The sequence below is a fragment of the Bidens hawaiensis genome, unplaced genomic scaffold (assembly GCF_021521415.1).
Source record: "Bidens hawaiensis isolate Kalapana, Puna unplaced genomic scaffold, B.hawaiensis_p1.1 tig00033363_1, whole genome shotgun sequence".
In the NCBI taxonomy this organism is placed as follows: domain Eukaryota; kingdom Viridiplantae; phylum Streptophyta; class Magnoliopsida; order Asterales; family Asteraceae; genus Bidens; species Bidens hawaiensis.
Genome location: NW_027495720.1, coordinates 155,695 through 174,711, shown reverse-complemented (window position 1 = coordinate 174,711; position 19,017 = coordinate 155,695). Strand labels below are relative to the sequence as shown.

Below are 19,017 nucleotides of genomic sequence, written 5' to 3'. Positions count from 1 at the left end.
ACATGGAACTGAGACTATGCATAATATAGTTGGACCCTAGGTTTAAGGAAAAGTAGAAAATGATAGAATAGTGTTTTTACTAAGGGTCACCTACTTCGATTTTTAATATGTTAATAATGTTACTAGAGTAGTCATGTGTCATTTCTCTATCGGCTCACGTATCATATGGGTCTATATGATTTGACACTCATACAACCTGCAATAACATTTTTCCTCTAATTATACGTTTGTATACGTGATGTTTGTATAGTAGTAACTAAGATCATGCGCAGTGGTAAATGGTAACTAGCACGTAAGGGGTTTGTGCAATACGTGACGTCCCAGTTAACAACGACTAATTTTGCAAAAAGTAACATAGTCATAAAATGTCTCATGACCCCATTTCAGTTACTACGCAATTTTTACCTTTTTAACATAAATATGAAGGAAATAACTTGATTGGCCAAGTCTCCCCACCACACCATTGTATATACAACGAGAGCCTCCAAAACGCGCTGGGGGCGGTGTAACCAGTGTGTTGGGCTCGTTTTCCCCTCCAAAACGGTACCACTACAAGTGGTCACCAAGCCACTTAAAAAGTGCGTTAAACATGGGGGCGCAATGGTGTTAAAAAGGAGTGGGCGAGTGTGGTAAATAATGTTAGTGTCATACTTGTGTTAGACTTGTTGTTACAACTAACAAAAAATCCCATATGTAGCGGGCGTCAACTTGTCACAAATGGCTTAATAATTGTTAATTTACAACATGTTAAAGTTTAATACATTTATTAATGCTTAGTAACTTGATAGTTTACTTCTAAGTGATATGTTCATTGAAATAAACATAAGTGAAACATCAAATTTCACTTGTTATTCTTTTCGATTAGAAAATAAAGTATAAAATTTAACTGAACTCTTGTTATTTTTGGTCATTTGAGCATATGTCCAAATTAGGAAAAAAAATCGAAGGAAAAAGGACTTGTGTGATAATTATGGAAGAGGAAAAGAATACTAGTAACCTGAAAAAGCATGCTAAATAAAAAGTGTGACACCTAACCTGACGTAAACAATTTAGCCTGCGAGCCAAAGTGTTGGAATTGACGAGCTGCCAATTTGATCTTCAGTTATAAGTTATAACTGACTACCAATGATATTTATCAGTAGTAAGTATAACAAGTTGCTACTATTCATTCTTGACCCATCAATGGTAAATGACCATTAGTGGTAATCGACAATCGATGTTAACTAATTGCCAGTAGCAACTTACTTAAATGAGAGAATTTATGCTAAGGGCTTCTCACTTATATAAATGTCAACGACTATCATTGTATAACCATCAATTGTTAAACCACTAATTGAAATATTGTGATTAAGTTCTAGTTCATTTTAAACACATGTTTTTATTATAGATTCTACGCATTTGTTATCATGGTGTTTGTTTGTTTTTCCGAATTATCCAACGAAAATTTTGAAGAACCATCACAATATTTCAGTCTTAAGTGTTCAACACGATTCAAAGACATATCTAAAACACTTTAATAATCTTCTTATATGATATTAACCCTCTCGTTACATATAAATGAGCAGAGCCGAGCCAAGCTCGACTCATTTTGATATACGATGGCTTGAGCTCGAGCTCGGCTCATTTATAGCTATTTCCCTAAATCCCAAGCTCAACTCGTGAGTTGTTTTTCAAGCTCGGGCTCGACTCATTTATTATTAATTAGTTTGTTCATATCCACTTTTTATCGTTATTGTAATATGATTTTGAGAACATGCCTAAGCTCGACTCGAATTTGGTTGTGAGGCGTTAACTTAATAGTTAATACATAGATGTCTGATACATATAAAACTTAATAATACACAAGGCTCGACAAGCATAAACAAGCTTCTTATACAAGGCTCAAGCTTGGGGCTCGATAACCATACGGCTCTCATTTGAGGCCCGGGCTCTAAAAAGGTCAGCTCGTTTCAAGCTTTTATTCATCCAGGCTCGGACTCATAAACATACATCTGAAAGTACAATTACCGTTCGTAATATCATATACCGTTTCTCATTTTACAGGCTTCCAATTTTATATTCTGGTTTGGACTGTGGAGAGAGCTAAATAATATATGTTGTTTCTTGACGCACACATCACCGTCACTGATCGCCGTTCGCCGCCTGCCGCCACCGCACAACTCCGGTTCGGCCAGCCTTCCATTAGATCTTCTTAGATCAGGTAACTACATCAGCGAATTGTCGTTAATTTCGTCTTTGATGTACAATTGTTAGGGTTTCGGTTGCCGAACTGATTGCAATCGGCTTAATTTGTGTGAATTAGGTTTTGTTTGTGAAGATCAGGTGTATTGACTTCTGATTGCATAATTTGATGCTGGTAGTTCAAGTGTAATTGATTTAGCTGTGTAATAAGTGCCATGGATACTGATTGCTTATAGTGATACTCATAGGTTTAGGTTGTGCTAAGTTGAATATTATTATCAAAGTTTGCAGTTATATGTTTCATTGCGTAAAGTTCACTTCTAGGATACTTCGATTGACCCTGCAATCTCGGTAAATTGTGAAAAACTGAAAGTATTATCTATTTTGAACTATGAATTAATCTCTTAGTTGTTAGAAGGAAGTGTATTTTGAATGTTTGTGATCCAAGAAATGACTTTTTTGGTCCAAAATTTTTATCTGCTCAAGTTTGTTTTTGCATGATAATATTTTCTATATGCTCACTTCTTATATTGAATTTCTGAACAAGCACCATGGACTGTAAGTTTTACTAAATTGCATATTATTCTGGAAATGGATGAATGCATATTTTTTGAGCTTTGCGGTCTATATGCTTGAACATCGATTGCAATATTTGTAAATGGTTTATGCTAAGTTTGGCTAGCTGCTCGCTTATTGTAGCCTTTCAGTCTTTAAGCATATTTATTTAATCAATACACCACATATGTATGCATATAGCCGCATTTTTTTTCTAGTTTCTTTCTTGCACAGAACAGTAGGTTCATTTATGTTTTTACCCAGGCACACTTTACCTGTACTGTGTGTTACATACGTACACTATATTACTTTCATATAATCCTTCTTTAACAAGATAATGTTAATTTTGGGCTGCATCCGAAAAATGACATGCTTGGAATTGCATTTTATTGCAGATTATTTATGAAAGCATAGCAAGAACGTGATACAGGAGATATATTCAAGCAATGGGGACTGAAAATCCTAACCGTCCAAATTTTCATCAAGGACCTACTGCTACACCTTTTGCAGCTCCCCAAACCAACATGCCCATTGGTTCATCTCGTCCCATGGTTGGATCACAGCCCCCTGCTTTCAGGCCAACATCAGCTCCTGCTATGCCAAATTCATCTCCATTTTCTTCTCCTGGGCCCACAGCTGGATCCGGGACTCCTGGTTTTAGACCCATGCAACCAGGTAGGCCTGCTCCTTCATATGGCCCACCAACTACAGGACCTCCCCAGCGTTTCTCAGCTCCACAGTTTCCTCAAACATCTCAACCACCTGTGTCGCAAACTTCCAATGTGGGCCAGCCCATGCTGCCACCATCAATGAGACCACCTCCTCCCGCCCATGTACCGTCTGTACCAATGGGATCTCCACCTCAAAGCTTGTACACTGTTTCTTCTAGCAATAATCCTCCATATTCTGCTTCTGGACCAAACATCCAGCCACCACCATCTTCAACCAGACCGTCTTACCCTGGTTATCCAGGTATGCAAAGTAGCACAATAAGTCCTCCACCACCGCCACTTTATAATCAAGGCGGTTATGCTCCACCTCAGCCCGCCATACCTGCTCCTTTTTCTTCTCATCAAGGTGGTTATGGACAAGTTCCACCAGTTGCATCATATGTAGGCAGCTCCGCGCCGCCTACAGGAGTTACACCAGGTTTGGTAGAAGATTTCAGCTCACTTTCTCTAGGATCTGCTCCTGGATCTTATGATGGTGGGCTTGATGCTAAAGCATTGCCACGACCACTGGACGGTGATGTGGAGCCGAGTTCTTTTGCTGGGATGTATCCCATGAATTGTGATTCTAGATATCTGAGACTTACAACTAGTGCTATTCCAAATTCACAGTCTTTGGTTTCCAGGTGGCACTTGCCTCTTGGAGCAGTTGTTTGTCCACTTGCAGAAGCTCCTGAGGGGGTAAGTTTTCATTCATTAGTGAACAACTAATAGATGTTACATACGTACAAACAAACAAAAGATTTTGAGCATGAGATGAGGGTAAGTTTTCATTCAGTAAAATCCTACTCGTGGCAAGCTATTGGTAGGATTTGGGGAGGGTGAGATGAGGGCAAACCTTTCCTCTAACCCGGGGGATAGAGAGGCTGCTCTCGCTGAGACCCGCGGCTTCAAAACCCCTTTTTTCTCTCCCTTTTTTTAATATACTATTTCAAATATCTTAAAAACTGGGTAAAAGAATCAAAGCAAGAGCCATGCAATGATATACGTGGACTAACACTATCATGAAGTGGCGGGTACACTATAGTGGCAATAGATATTATCTCAATGAACAAGAAAATGTCGCACTAGGAGCACTCGAATCCTTTTCTTCATCTCTATTTATATAATTTAACTAAAAACATCATTTTCTCTAAACTTTGTTCACATTTTAACAAATTCTCTACATCCCATTCTGTATTTCTATCTATATCTTAACCACAAACACATATTTTATTATTTTTTTCTATTTCATACACAGTATATAGAATGATGAATAGTTACCCTCTATATATAGAGAGTCACTATCACTCTCTACTACATATTTTAGAGTATGAAGAATGGGATGTGAAAGCCAAATAAGTAAAAAACATGATTTTTCTTCATAAATTAGAGATAAAAAGTGATATAGAGTGTGGGATGTGAATGCTCTTACGGTCTTACCCCTTTAAAAATACCAATACACTCCGCTAGAAAATGTCTATACACTAGGGCATGAATATGACTAAGGCAAACAGAAATATAGATACACATGCATGTGCTATTTGATAAAATCATTTTTTTTTTGGTTTCTGTTTGTTGTTCAGGAGGAAGTGCCAATAGTTAATTTTGCCACAATGGGTATCGTTCGTTGTAGAAGGTGCCGTACGTATGTAAATCCTTATGTGACTTTCACAGATGGTGGAAGAAAGTGGAGGTGCAATATATGTGCTTTACTTAATGATGGTAATACTTTGAAAAATCTTGTACTAAAACACGTGATTTGATAACATAGTAAAAGTATACATATTTCAAGTTCTAAAACCTTTTTTGTTGATGTTTTGGGATTCCATTTCACCACCAATTGTTTGCTACCTAGCACACTTATGTTGCATATATGTTTAATGTGCCAGATCATTCTTTTATGCTGCTTCATCACCAGTTTTAAGAATATTATTGATTACTCTCTGTCGCACATAGAACTTTTATGCTAAGTTATTTCTATTCACATACAGTGCAAAATGATTATTTCTCTCATTTGGACGCCACTGGAAAAAGAGTTGATCTTGATCAACACCCCGAGCTTGCAAAGGGTTCTGTTGAATTTGTTGCTCCAGCTGAATACATGGTTCGGCCTCCAATGCCACCATTATACTTCTTTATGATTGATGTGTCAATATCTGCAGTTAAAAGTGGAATGCTTGAGGTAAGCTTTACCCTTTGATATATAGTTGGGAACTCATACCTTGTGATTTATTTGTTCACATTTGACCTGTTGATGCTAATTGCATACTAGAGTACATGTGAGTTATTATTCCATTTTGCTTACATTGTTAGGTGATGGCACAAACTATTAAATCTTGTTTGGATAAATTGCCGGGCAGCCCCAGAACACAAATTGGGTTTATAACTTTTGACAGCACGATTCACTTTTACAACATGAAGGCAAGCGGTTTAGAGTTTAGCTAGCCATACATTAGCTTCTTGTTGTAGTGTTATCTAATGTTGACCCACATCTTTTTTTTTTTTACTTTTTTCAGTCATCTTTGACTCAGCCTCAAATGATGGTCGTATCGGATTTAGATGATATTTTTGTTCCATTGCCAGATGATCTCCTTGTCAACCTGTCTGAATCAAGACCTGTGGTGGAGGCATTCTTGGATAGCTTGCCTTCGATGTTTCACGATAATGTTAATGTGGAATCTGCTTTTGGGCCCGCCCTCAAAGCAGCTTTTTTGGTTATGGTAAGTTTCGTGGCCCTATATTATTAAGAACATTGGTGAGTGATTTAATATTCTCCGTCCTAAACTTATTTGGATGGTGTATATATGCATTATATCTTTTACTGATTTATGGAGATGGTGAATCATATCTTTTTAAAACCCGAGGTACTTGGTGGGTTTGAACTTTGAAAGATACCCATTATTACTGGTTTGCCAATTTTGAGTCTCGCTTATATTGTGTTAGTTACATGTACCAACTAATAGTTTCTGCTTTACACGACCACATCACTATAAAACTTTACTTGCTCCATGCAGAGCCAACTTGGAGGAAAATTGTTAATTTTCCAGAGCACTCTTCCCTCACTCGGCGTTGGTCGGTTGAAGTTGCGTGGAGACGATCTTCATGTTTATGGAACAGATAAGGAGCATACTTTAAGAATACCAGAAGACCCATTTTATAAACAGATGGCTGCTGATTTCACCAAATTTCAAGTTGCAGTTAATGTATATGCATTTAGCGACAAGTATACTGATATAGCCTCATTAGGTATGTAACAATGGCCAGTTTTGACCCATTTACCTATAAACGGGTCAAAACTTTTATCTCTTAACAGGTCAAAGGGTAAACTTTTAAAAAATAACTTAAAAAGGAAACGTGTCATGTGTCATATGCGTTGAAAGGGTTAGACATTGTCAGGGTATTTATATGCATAAAGCCACCTAATTCGTTTTATGAAATAAAGATTTAGATTTTTGTTACTATACTCTAGTGTTGTGACAACATTTGACTCTTTACATATCATAAATGTTTAAATGATCAACAATATCTTATTTATTTACGTGCAGGCACTTTAGCGAAATACACTGGCGGTCAGGTATATTATTATCCAAGCTTTCATTCTGCCATTCACAAAGACAAGTTGAGACATGAGCTGGCTAGAGATCTCACTAGAGAAACTGCTTGGGAAGCTGTAATGCGTATTAGATGCGGGAAAGGTTTGCCTAATTTTATGGCTGTGATATGCTGATTTTTTCTTCTAGAAAATTTGATTCACATAACTTATTTTTTTAGTTTCTTTATCTAGGAGTGCGCTTCACCTCGTATCATGGGAATTTTATGCTAAGATCCACGGATCTACTGGCACTCCCGGCAGTTGATTGTGATAAAGCCTATGCGATGCAGTTTGCTCTTGAAGAGACATTGCTTACAACTCAGATTGTGTACTTTCAAGTTGCGTTACTGTATCCTTCAAATTTTTATTTGAAAATGAAAATGGGTCAATTTGGGTTATGTTTAATTAGTAGCGGGTCAAATAGGTAAAATGAAAAAATGTAGCTAAAAAGCTACTTTTGACAGTTGTTTTACATTTGTGAATACTTAACCACCAAAAGATATACTGCATCTTGTGGTGAAAGGCGTATTAGAGTACACACTGCTGCAGCATCAGTGGTTGCAGATTTAGGAGAGATGTACCGCCAGGCAGATACCGGTGCGGTTGTTTCTTTGCTTGGTCGGTTAGGTAAGACAACTAACTTCCCCCCCCCCCCCCTTTTCAATCCATTAATAAAGAGGAAAGGAAAGTTTTTGAAAAAAAACATGGTTACTGTTTGGTAAATGCGGCACACTTACCTATAAACGGTTTAATTTTGGTTATGTTTGATCTAACGAGTCAAACAGGCTTAGCTAAAAGATTTAACTAAAAAGGTTATGTTTCATAGAATGAATGGGTTCTTTTAACGTGTGCTCAAAGCCTCAAATACATTAAACCTCCATAATCAGTTTATTAAAAAAAATATGTTTTTATTCTAATAAGTAGGTTTTCAATATAGTATATAACACACTAGATAAAAAGTGTTGCACGTTGACCCGATTTAGCCCAGACCATTTTGACCTGCTTATAAAGGTGACCTGTTTTAACTTGTGTAATAATCAATTTTCACTTTATGCCTGCTCTTAACTTAACTTAACTATTATTGTATTATGAACTGCAGCAATTGAGAAATCATTATCATATAAATTGGAAGATGCTCGTAACGCGGTTCAACTGAAAATCGTGAAAGCCCTAAAAGAATACCGAAAACTCTATTCAGTGCAGCATCGTGTAGGGAACAGGATGATCTACCCAGAATCACTCAAATATTTGCCTTTATATGGATTATCATTATGCAAATCAACAGCACTTCGTGGCGGTTATGCTGATGCACAGCTTGATGAACGGTGTGCAGCAGGCTTCACCATGATGGCTTTACCTGTTAAAAAGGTGTTAAAGCTCTTACACCCTAGCTTGTTGAGAGTCGACGAATATCTTATCAAGGTAAGTTATTTTCTCACATTGTTTCCGTTGTTGAAAGGTAGTCATTTTGGCCCTTGCGGCTATGTACGGGTTGATTCGGATGATGTTATCCAATAGCGGGTCATACGGGTAAAAATGTCTGCCTTAAAAGGAATGGGCAAAATTAGGGATGTGTATTATACAGGGGAAAAGAAAAAACAATGATCTGTAACTGAAAAAACTTAAACCAAACAAAAACCACGGTTTGGTTTTATGCTTTTTGTAAACCGAACTTTTTAGTTTGGTTTCGGTTTTTCATGCAACTAAAATCGACATAACCGAACCCAATAAAAACCAACGGTTTGGTTTTAGCTTTTCGCAAAAAACGAATTTTTGGTTCAGTTTCAGTTTTGCATGTCACTAAAACCGAACTGAACCAAATTTGTGGGGATTCATTTTTTATTTTTGAATTTCAAGTAATTTACTAATTTATAAGAATTTAATAAATAGTGTTACCCAAATGCATAATATCAGTTAATTATTAATTAACAAAAAGATATTGGCTCAAAGTTTTAGGTACAAATTCATTACTTTTGGTCAGCCTAAAAGTTTTAAGCCCAAATGGTACTGAAACCGATTGGGTTTCAAAAACGAATTTTTGGTTCTGTTGAGCCCAAAACGACCCATGCACACCCCAATGTAAAATGGGTCGAATCAGTCTAAAAATTTGCTCTTGTTACCATATATAACGCTGGTTACCAAATTACTGTTTTGGCCCATTTAGTTATGAATGGTTCAGTTTGGATTTTATTTGGCCATACGGGTAAAAACGTCTAGCACTCTAGCCTAAAATGAATGGGTGAAATGAATTGAATGGGCCTAAGAGTTTGCTTTTGTTAATCATATATGGCACTAATTACCAAATTACCCTCTGTGACCTGTTACCGACACACCTAAACCGGCAATTTGCCACTTCTACTAATGTTTATATTCCAACTTTTTAAGTCTCATATTGGAAGATTTGTTTGCTTGTAGACACCTGCTGTGGATGATGAATTTGACAATATTTGTAAAAGGCTGCCACTTGTTGCAGAGAGCTTAGATTCTAGAGGAATTTATATATTTGATGACGGTTTCCGTTTTGCTGTGTGGTTTGGTCGTATGCTTTCACCAGATTTAGCCCAAAATCTAGTTGAGGAAGATTCAGCTACAGATTTCTCAAGGGTATGTTCTTTTACACATGTGGTTTGTGCATATTTATATAATCACGTTTGTGAGCACTAAGCCACTAACCACCACCTTAAATAACCAAATGATTTCTTTTTAGGAATCTTGTTGATCTATTTTGCTGTGACTAAATTACACATTTTGTCTTTTATGTTTTTTTTACCAAATTTCAACGCATTTCGCTTTTTTAAACCTTGAATAACCAAACGATTTTAGGCATCAAAACACATCGGATCGCAAGGCGCTTTATAAACCAAGCTCCCAAAGTCCATATTTATCACATACAATCTCATAAAGCGTTTTATTTAAAAAAAGTTAGATTATTCTTGTAACCATAATTAATGCATTTATTATTTGCAAAAGTATTTTATGAAAACGAGCAAGAGAAAAGTTTGCTAGTCAACCCAACCTAAGTACCTAACCTAGATCATTTCCACTCGCACTTAAAATGGACCCATTTCAACCTAAACACGTTTGCTAGTCATGGTAATTTGTTTTTTAACTTATTACTACTGATTATGTTTTTGAAGAATCAGGTTTGTCTGACCGAACGTAACAATGACATGTCAAGAAAGCTGATGGGCATACTAAAGAAACTTAGAGAGGCTGATAAATCATATTATCAATTATGTCATCTCGTGAGACAAGGCGAACAACCCCGGGAAGGTTTCTTTCTACTCTTGAATTTAGTTGAGGACCAGGTCGGTGGTATGAGCGGTTATGCTGATTGGATGCTTCAGATTCATCGACAAGTACAACAATAATTCACAATATATACGGTAAATATCTAACTTTTGTTTGATATAAAAATGTCATCTGTGATTTTTTTACAAAAGTCTTTTTTAATATAACATGATACACGTTCAAACAATATTACTTATTTTGCAGGCGCTTCACTATTATTCATAGACGGTTTGAGTTAACGAGAAGGTGGATTTTTATTTTCCGGGAAGTTGGTAATTTATCTGTTGTGATAACGATAAAACGTCGCCACAAACTTTTGTTTCATGGTTTCTTGAATGCATGCTTAAAGCCAAAGCACAGGCACATGCCAGTGTAAAACCACCTCTAGTTGATATTTGAATTTTGATAGATGACGTTTTGTTTTACAGGCCTAACATTTTATAGACTAGTGTTGTTTTTGTTGTGGAAACCTTTTGTAATTTGTTTTGTGTCATAAAATTTGGGGTTGATTTTGATTTATTCGTATGTTACATATATATTATTCTTTTCTCTTTATTTAATAGTAATAATAACAAAATAATTAAGTGTAAGTTTTGAAAACTGTTTTAATAAGCAACAAGATCAAGAATCTTTTATAATGAAGAAATCAAATAAACTTGCAAATATTTATGTGGTATATATGATCATATTTAAGAAAAATGACTTTATCGTGGGTAAGATGTAGGAATAGGTATATAGAACATCATTTGAAAAGCAATGAAACAGAAACCGAGCGAAAACTAGTGGTTTCACAAAAGAAGTTTTGAAGATTCGTGAGACGCATAAACAGGTGAAGATGTCGCATGATCTGATCTTTTCTTATCAACGACTGTGAAGAAAACATTAGATCATGCTGGCAGCTTCATCTATTATTGCTTCACGCGCTCGCATTGTGTTGCTTTACCATGCAAACCATCTATGTTGGATATGTGGATAAAGAGGATGTGGATCTTACAATACGAGAGGAGAGGGTATATATAGAGAGAAAATGAACTAAAGTACAAAATATTAAATTAAGAAAAGACACACGATATGCCCAATGAAATGTTTCCATGTGAGTTGGGATAATTGTACTGTTGTCTTCAATTATGGGGTTTTGTTGGTATTAAGGGAACTTATTTGGAGATTTTAATATTTATTATTTAAATATATTTGTAAGAGCATAGCCCAAATAAATGTACATTTGTTATTTTATTGATTCTTTATCATAAATGCTTAAATTATTAACAAAACAGCAACATTTGTTCGCTAGTAAATGGTTCGTATACAAAAATAAGATTTCAACTAAAACACGTAAGACATGTTTGATAAAACTAGATGGAGAATGAGATGTCATTAAAGTGGAAACTTTTATTTATAAATATATTTATCTTAAATAACATATCATATATTACTCAAATAGGTTTTATAAAAAAAATAAAAAAGGGACTTGTGGTGTAATTATATTATTTTTATCAAATTAAAGAAATTCACTATTATTTAACCAATAAGACAGAGAACGGGAGTCAGAATCTAGATTTCATCAGAAGTCAACACCTGACATCCAATATTTAATAAGAGAGAGTGTAGGGAAAAACTAATTACTAGTTAACCTAAAAAGCTGACATGTATCATATATATTATTTGTATGTGTTATTTTTATATGACATAATTGACACACGTAATCAAAGAGGTATACTTGCAATTTATGAGATCACATTAGTTTGTTCAAAATACATAAAAGTAATCAATTTTGACCAAGATGATGAATGTAAAATCAACTCTAAAACACCGGAGGAGATGCATTCTTGGTCGGGTTATGTTTCATTTAGTAAGCAAAAGAAAGAATTAATTAAAGCGATTATTTTTTCAATTTGATGGTTTAGTTGAAGGAAACGGAATGATATTGTATTTAACAAAAAGGGCCTCAACAAGGAGCCTCTAGTTGATTCGATTATGGCTATGGTGTTTTTATGGATTTCGAGTAAAATTGGTAATTTTTAAAATTAATTGAACCGAGGTGGTTGAAAAACCGGCTCTTTGTTATGTAATTTTGGTTTTTGCCCGGCTAAATTATTTTTAGTCGGTGGGTTTTAGTAATATCATTAGTTTTTTGGCTCTGTCAAAATAAATAAATAAAATACCAATAATGATTCCCCATCTCAAATATCTTACCATTAAGTTCTACTACTATAAACTGAAAAATAAATTGACCTATCATAAAATATTTTTGTCTAGTAACCCAATTTCGTTTCATGAGTATACTTTTATGAGTATACATCTAGTAAAACCAACGTGGGTTGCCCACTTGAAATAGCCTAATTTCATTCTATTTAAACCAATATAAATAATGAATTATACTTAATATAAAAATAATATCTTAATGTTACGTTCCAGTCTGGTCCGGTTTAATACGGATGAATTATGGTATAAACCGCAAACCAAACCATTTGTTATAATCGAAAATTTTGAAACCGATCGATGGAAATATAAAACAAAAACCGACCACAAAACTAGACCAATGGTTGGTTTAAATGATTTTACAGTCTTAAACAAAACAATGAACAACCCCATATATCACTCCTAATTATGTATATAAACTACTCAACATATATACATAAATCACTTATATAATTATACAATTGTATGCATATACGTAACTACGCTTATATGTATGTGCATATGCACAACCTTTATGTGCGATACAACAAACATTTCAAAAAGTAAAAAATCGTTTCTTTATAAAGTATATACATACTATACTAAGCTTCGCCACTTATTACATTATGTTTATTCATAGCATTATATATGCACGATAATCTTTTATGGATAAATAAAAAAGCAAATAGATAATAAATGAAAGTGATACAATGATATAAAACACATGTATTCTTTAAGTTAAAGTTTTGTTTGCTGTTTTTGTGGAACTCCAAATGGCTATAAACAAGTGTACAAAGGCACTATTTAAAGTCTATAATTAACTACTGATTATAATTAATATTTTATGGGAGAACAAGAAAAATGACAAGTGGCTAATTAGATAGAAAAACTTAATTAATTAACTAATAATTGCATGGATAAACTATTTATGAAATGAAGAGATGACATATGAAAAGTAACTTGTAATCAAATGAGAATCTCTCTATTACACGTTTCTTACTAGTTACGTGTAAGTCTCTCGATCATATTCTAGAAGCTCACTATTATTATTTTTTGCTAAATCTTATGTTAACATTAGATGACAAAGTTAGTAACTTTTTTACTGTTAATAAAAAAATTACCTTACCAAAAATCACTATAACTCGAATTATAAGTAAATACAAGATTTGTATATACAAATAATAAACAAAATAAAATCTTGCTAAATAAGAGGAGGGTGATTGAACAGGGAGGTGTTACTTCTAATTATTCGCGGAGTAATAGTTTATCCATGGTCGATTGGAGCATATGCATAGGGCTTTTGTAACACATTCATCTTTGCATTCTTTGCCTACACGTAGGTTACCCATGCCCGTTACATGCCTCCATTGCTTCTAGTTTTTATTTTATTTTGAATAAAATGACAATCTACATACATAAAGTAAACGATTAGTAGTGTATTGACGGTATAATAATTACATTGTATAAAGATAACTGAATATCAGTAGATAAGAAGGAAGTGTGTGGGATATTTTGATGTTGAAAGTATCAATAGTGGCCCCGAAGACGAAGAAGTGCCCCTTCTTGTTGTCTACAACACTCTCCTCCCACAATTGTAGGGAATGAACATGTACTATAGTAGGATCAGTATTAACATATTTGTTATGGCGTCGCTCAATATACCTCTTTTGTGATTTACGAAATATAAAACAAAAGTGTTAGTTTATGAAAACACGCCTGTGCTCTGCGACCCACAGCGAAAAGTTAAAGTTGTTAGTTATTAAACAAATAAAAGTGTTAAAGAGTAAGATAAAAAAAATAAACAAAATTCTTCTATTGTTTCCCCTTAGTGTTACGAATCTTTATATTGGTCATCAACTTCGTCTCGATGTCTCACACCTAAAACCAATAAAAAGATATGTATCATATTCTATTTATAGCAATGCATGCTCTCTCAACCATTTCACACCAATCAATTAGCTATATCCATAAGGTGGGTATAACTCTCAGACTCTCATACCATTCAATATTATCCACTTTGCCTACAAGAAGCTTACATATTTGTTTTTAATTGCCCAAATAAATGCTTCCCAAGTGGTCATCATCCAAGTACTACTCTCACTCAAGCATGCTTAATTGTGTAGTTCTTCTCTCATCCACGACCATTGTGTCCAAAACGCATTGGTAATTATATATTTAGATGAACTATTCCTTATGAATCTAGAATGACACACAAGTGACTCTGATACCATCTTTAACAACTGGAATCTCACATCAACACACATTGTGCTCTTTTCCCCACACGCAGCTCACAAATTTGTTTTTAGTAGCCCGTTGGATACACTTGAGCACACATAACTGTGAAGGTTTCCTATATAGTTAATGTGTCCAAAACGCGTTGGTGATATTTGAGGTGAATCATTTCTTATGAGCCAATATCTTTTCTATCTATACTTTGTGAGATTTGCCTAAGGTATTATAGTGGTCTGGTGAATATGCCATTATGATGCTAAAGTCAAGACTGGCCTCAAAATCTCATGCACCGCGACATAACCAGGCCATTCCCTTACACCCTTACAGGGTCACCATATCGGTGGGTCATGGCCTTGTTCCATGTCGTGTATACCCCGTCAATTATGCTGAGATGCCACTGTCAGTCTGTCACTGATAATGCCGCACGCATATAAACTCTTGGCCCATTGAAAATGAGTTTCTTTTAATGTAACAAGGGCATTTTAAAATTTAACCGAACATGTTAACTTTCATTCATGATTTCATGTTAGGGACCATTTGTGTTATTGTTACTTATGTCGTTGAGATCAGTAATTTATGAGATTCTTATAATTACTTCACGTTATTATTTACGTATTTTTTTACTTTTGTCGTTGGTTATTTTCATTGGTCTAGTGAAAAAAGTTGACATACAGTAAAAAGGCGAAGCATATATATAGAATTAATCATTAGTGGTGTTTAGGCTTTGCAAGATTCTTGAATCTATAGTGACTTTGCTTAATTCCCACTAATTAAAGCAAACCCATTTAGTGGTTTCGTTTAGTCACTTTGCTTAATCATTATTAACATATCTTAATCACTTAAAAAACAATTGAGATTTGGTTGTTAATAATCGCTAATTATTAATTTATTATCATTAGGTTAAATTAAGAAGATGGCTTGCTTTTAATATACTGCTACTATACTTTTATTTTTTGAACGAACAACGAATAAAGCCTGGCTATCCAGGGTAATTCGATGATAAAAGACGACCTCATACGTCCGTGATCGCAAATAACGCTAGGTAGCCCAAGCCCATCATCTTCTGTTCCAGGGAAAACCCGCTGCAGTAAAACCCGGTTAAGATCATATTTGAACTTGAGACCTCGCGACCTCCAACACGAATCTTCACTTCTCATCTAATGACAATTAAGCTAAACAGTAAAACTCATTGGCATACTACTATACTAATAATAATAAATTTACCCATTGTTGTTTATAACAGTTTCTAAATTTTCTAGAATAAATGTATTACAGTCGCTCCTTACAATATTTGAATTCTCACAACTCACCATTTGATCATCAGGATATCCTTTAGGGACAGTTATCCATTATTTCTATTTGAGTAAAATTTATTAATGTTCATTTAACTTTGGGATAAAATGCAAATAATAGTAGGTAACTTTAGTCGGAAAGTTTGGATGACAATATTGCTAGCCAAAAAAGTGATAAAAGTACAATAACGAGAACTTTTAATATGATTACTATACATAAGGTAACTAAATTAAACCCAAATAATTTATTATTCTTTTTTTTTTGGATTAAGTAATGAAAGAAATAGGGGGGAGGGAAATCAAATTCACCTAAACCCTAAACACCATTTGTCACACAACGCCTTTGTATGGAGAGTTACCACTACACATTGTCTAAACTTTAAACTCATCAATAACATATATTGGTTTGTCTTTTCTGTACCTAATCGGGGTTAAATTAAACAAGTATGATTCGACTTGCCTAGACCAAAGTACACCAACCTAACAATGTTTTATTTTGTAATCAATTCAACTTACTTTTTCTTAGAAACCGAATTTATGCCAGGGAGTTGAAAGCTTCATGTTATAGAAAAGAAAACCTTAAAATAGGTATTCATTGACTCATTGTAAGCTGTGTATGGGTGTAATTGTGTAAAGTGTAAACTGTAAAATGGCTTAGATTAATAATCAATGTGGTTTTTTAATAAACTCCAGTCCATTTGAAGTTATGGGCTTTTTACAAGGCCTAGCCCATTACTAGCACAAGAGAATCAAAGCCCAACTACAGGCAAAAGCACTAAGGTTTTCTGATTTTTAAGGATTAAATAGTATAAAAATCAACATGCTTTATTATTTTTTTTTATAAATTCTTTCGATCCAAATTTTCACTTGTATATACTTTGTGGTTTTTTCATGTTTTGGAAATGTGATTTTGAAATTTTAATATATAAAAGTTAGGTTGAGATTAATATTTTTCATGAAAAGTAAGTTTTTCTTTATACAATATTAACCTTTTAAAAGTTATGTTTTCACTTTTGAAATAGAAACTGATGTTGGTTGTTTACCCTTTTGTTCATTCCAAGAAGTGGGGGAAGCTACATATGTTTTTAGTTTTTACCCTTTTCAGACATCATTTTGTTTGGACTTTGGTTGTTATTTTCTCATACACAACAATTAATTGAATATTTTATATTTGTACCATTAACATTGAAAACAAAATATCATCATACTATTCCACATTTTCATCCATTTTCAAACAACATTATTTTTAAACAACCACCCTAGCAAAGGTGCATTGAAAAGTTCAGGTTTCCTAAATAAATTATGTAATCAAGAGCACGGATGTGTTCCTATTCTAAATAGTAATCCCCAAAACATTAAATTAAACAACGTTGCAATATAGATAAGGGTGTGTTTGGGATTCGTTATTTAAGTCCAAAAAAACTTCATGTGAAAAGGAGTTATAAACTTATGACTTTTTGAAAAGGAGTTTGTATAAAAGTGTTTGAATTAAGTTATGTTAATAAGTTGTTTTTTAAGGAGTGTTTGGGAATATTATACCCTTTAAGTTAATAAGTTAGAGAATCATAACTTTTCAAAACCCTCTTATTTTGTTAAAACCATAAGTCCTTATGGTTTGCCAAAAACCTTTTGTTAAAACCATAAGTCCTTATGGTTTGCCAAAAACCTTTTATACATTATTAACTTTTCAAAAAGTTTATAAGTTATAAGTCGGTGAAAATAAGGAATCCCAAACACCTACTAAAATTATTATCCTTACTTTTAATCTTACAAATGGACTATAATTTCTTTTGCAAGGTAATTCAATATATGTCACTTAACAGTAATAGAGCAACATTATATAAATGTTAAAGTTATAAAAGATTTTTTTGTATTTAAAAATCACTAAAGTTTTAATATACTTTTGAAAAATGCAAACGAGTTAGAATTAAGAAATAAAATAGAGCACATAAGAAACTTTGATTGGTGTATAACTTAACTATGAACCTAAAGAAACAAACAATTTAAAACGAATTACTAAAAAGTAACTCAGTTTTAAAACCATTTCAATATAATGTATCAATATTAAAAATTGCTACATGTAAGAACTATTCCATTTATCCAAAAAAACATACACCACCACCAGTGCCATTCCCACTTTATTGGGCGGTAAGACGGTTATGGTATAGAACAGGAGGTTAAGGGGTTCAACCACCATAACATTTATTCGTTAAAAAAACTAAAAACACACAACATTTTAAAACCTTTTAATAGCTCAATCCAGCTAGCATACAGTGGTGTTAACTCATTTGTTTGCATTCAATAACTAAAGTAATTCCCTGCAATGAAATTATAATTAAAAGGACTAAAATCCAATATATTAACTAGCAAAAATCACAAATCTTGCACACAAAGGATCCAAATATCATAAACACATAAAAATCCATGTCTCATATAGAGAGAATTAATTAGATAATAGACCCTAATTGCTAATAATTATATAAAAAGAAAACTAAAACTGATACACTAGACTTTGCCTCAAGTATATATAATTATATAAATATATATTACCTCATAAACATTTATGACGTCCAATTCATAATCTAAGAACAAACAACATCAAGATAAAATAACAAGAAAATGTAATAAAATATATCTGGTGATACAAAACATAAGTATTACCTTAATGTTTTTATTATAAACTTGGAACAAAGGAACGAGTGAAGCTGTCCGCATGACCTAGCTAGGGTTTGAAAGTATTATCAAAAAAGATAAGATATAGAATCAACCATCTTTATAATACAAACACTTAGTAGATCATGCTGGCAGCTTCACTGATTCCTTAAATCCCTATGGCATCCATGGAGGTTTATTCAGCAGGTTGGTTGCTTAGGGTTTCTCAAGAAAGAAGTGGTTAAGGATATGAATATGAAGTGTGTGGATGGATAACATAAACCCTAATAGTTTGAATTTATAATGGGTTGGGGGGGTGGGGTTAGGGTTTAGA

At 33.9% G+C, this 19,017-nt stretch overlaps 1 protein-coding gene across 1 annotated transcript; it reads left to right on the top strand.

The window, feature by feature from the left end:
- Nucleotides 1–1,785: 1,785 nt before the first annotated feature.
- Nucleotides 1,786–10,842, top strand: LOC143584793 (protein transport protein SEC24 A-like). Its single transcript, XM_077066757.1, has 14 exons — nt 1,786–2,200; nt 3,132–4,145; nt 5,030–5,168; nt 5,438–5,628; nt 5,760–5,867; nt 5,963–6,166; nt 6,461–6,692; nt 6,992–7,141; nt 7,231–7,387; nt 7,538–7,665; nt 8,138–8,460; nt 9,454–9,642; nt 10,176–10,424; nt 10,534–10,842. Exons 2-13 carry the CDS (start codon nt 3,183–3,185, stop codon nt 10,407–10,409), a joined length of 3,018 nt encoding a protein of 1,005 aa, XP_076922872.1. The 5' UTR covers nt 1,786–2,200; nt 3,132–3,182; the 3' UTR covers nt 10,410–10,424; nt 10,534–10,842.
- The last annotated feature ends 8,175 nt before the right edge of the window (nt 10,843–19,017 follow it).

Coding starts and splice junctions, on each gene's coding strand:
- LOC143584793 (XM_077066757.1), top strand. CDS start 3,183: ATGGGGACTGAAAATCCTAACCGTCCAAATTTTCATCAAGGACCTACT. Junction 6,167..6,460: donor AAGCAGCTTTTTTGGTTATG/GTAAGTTTCGTG, acceptor TGCTCCATGCAG/AGCCAACTTGGAGGAAAATT. Junction 9,643..10,175: donor CAGCTACAGATTTCTCAAGG/GTATGTTCTTTT, acceptor ATGTTTTTGAAG/AATCAGGTTTGTCTGACCGA.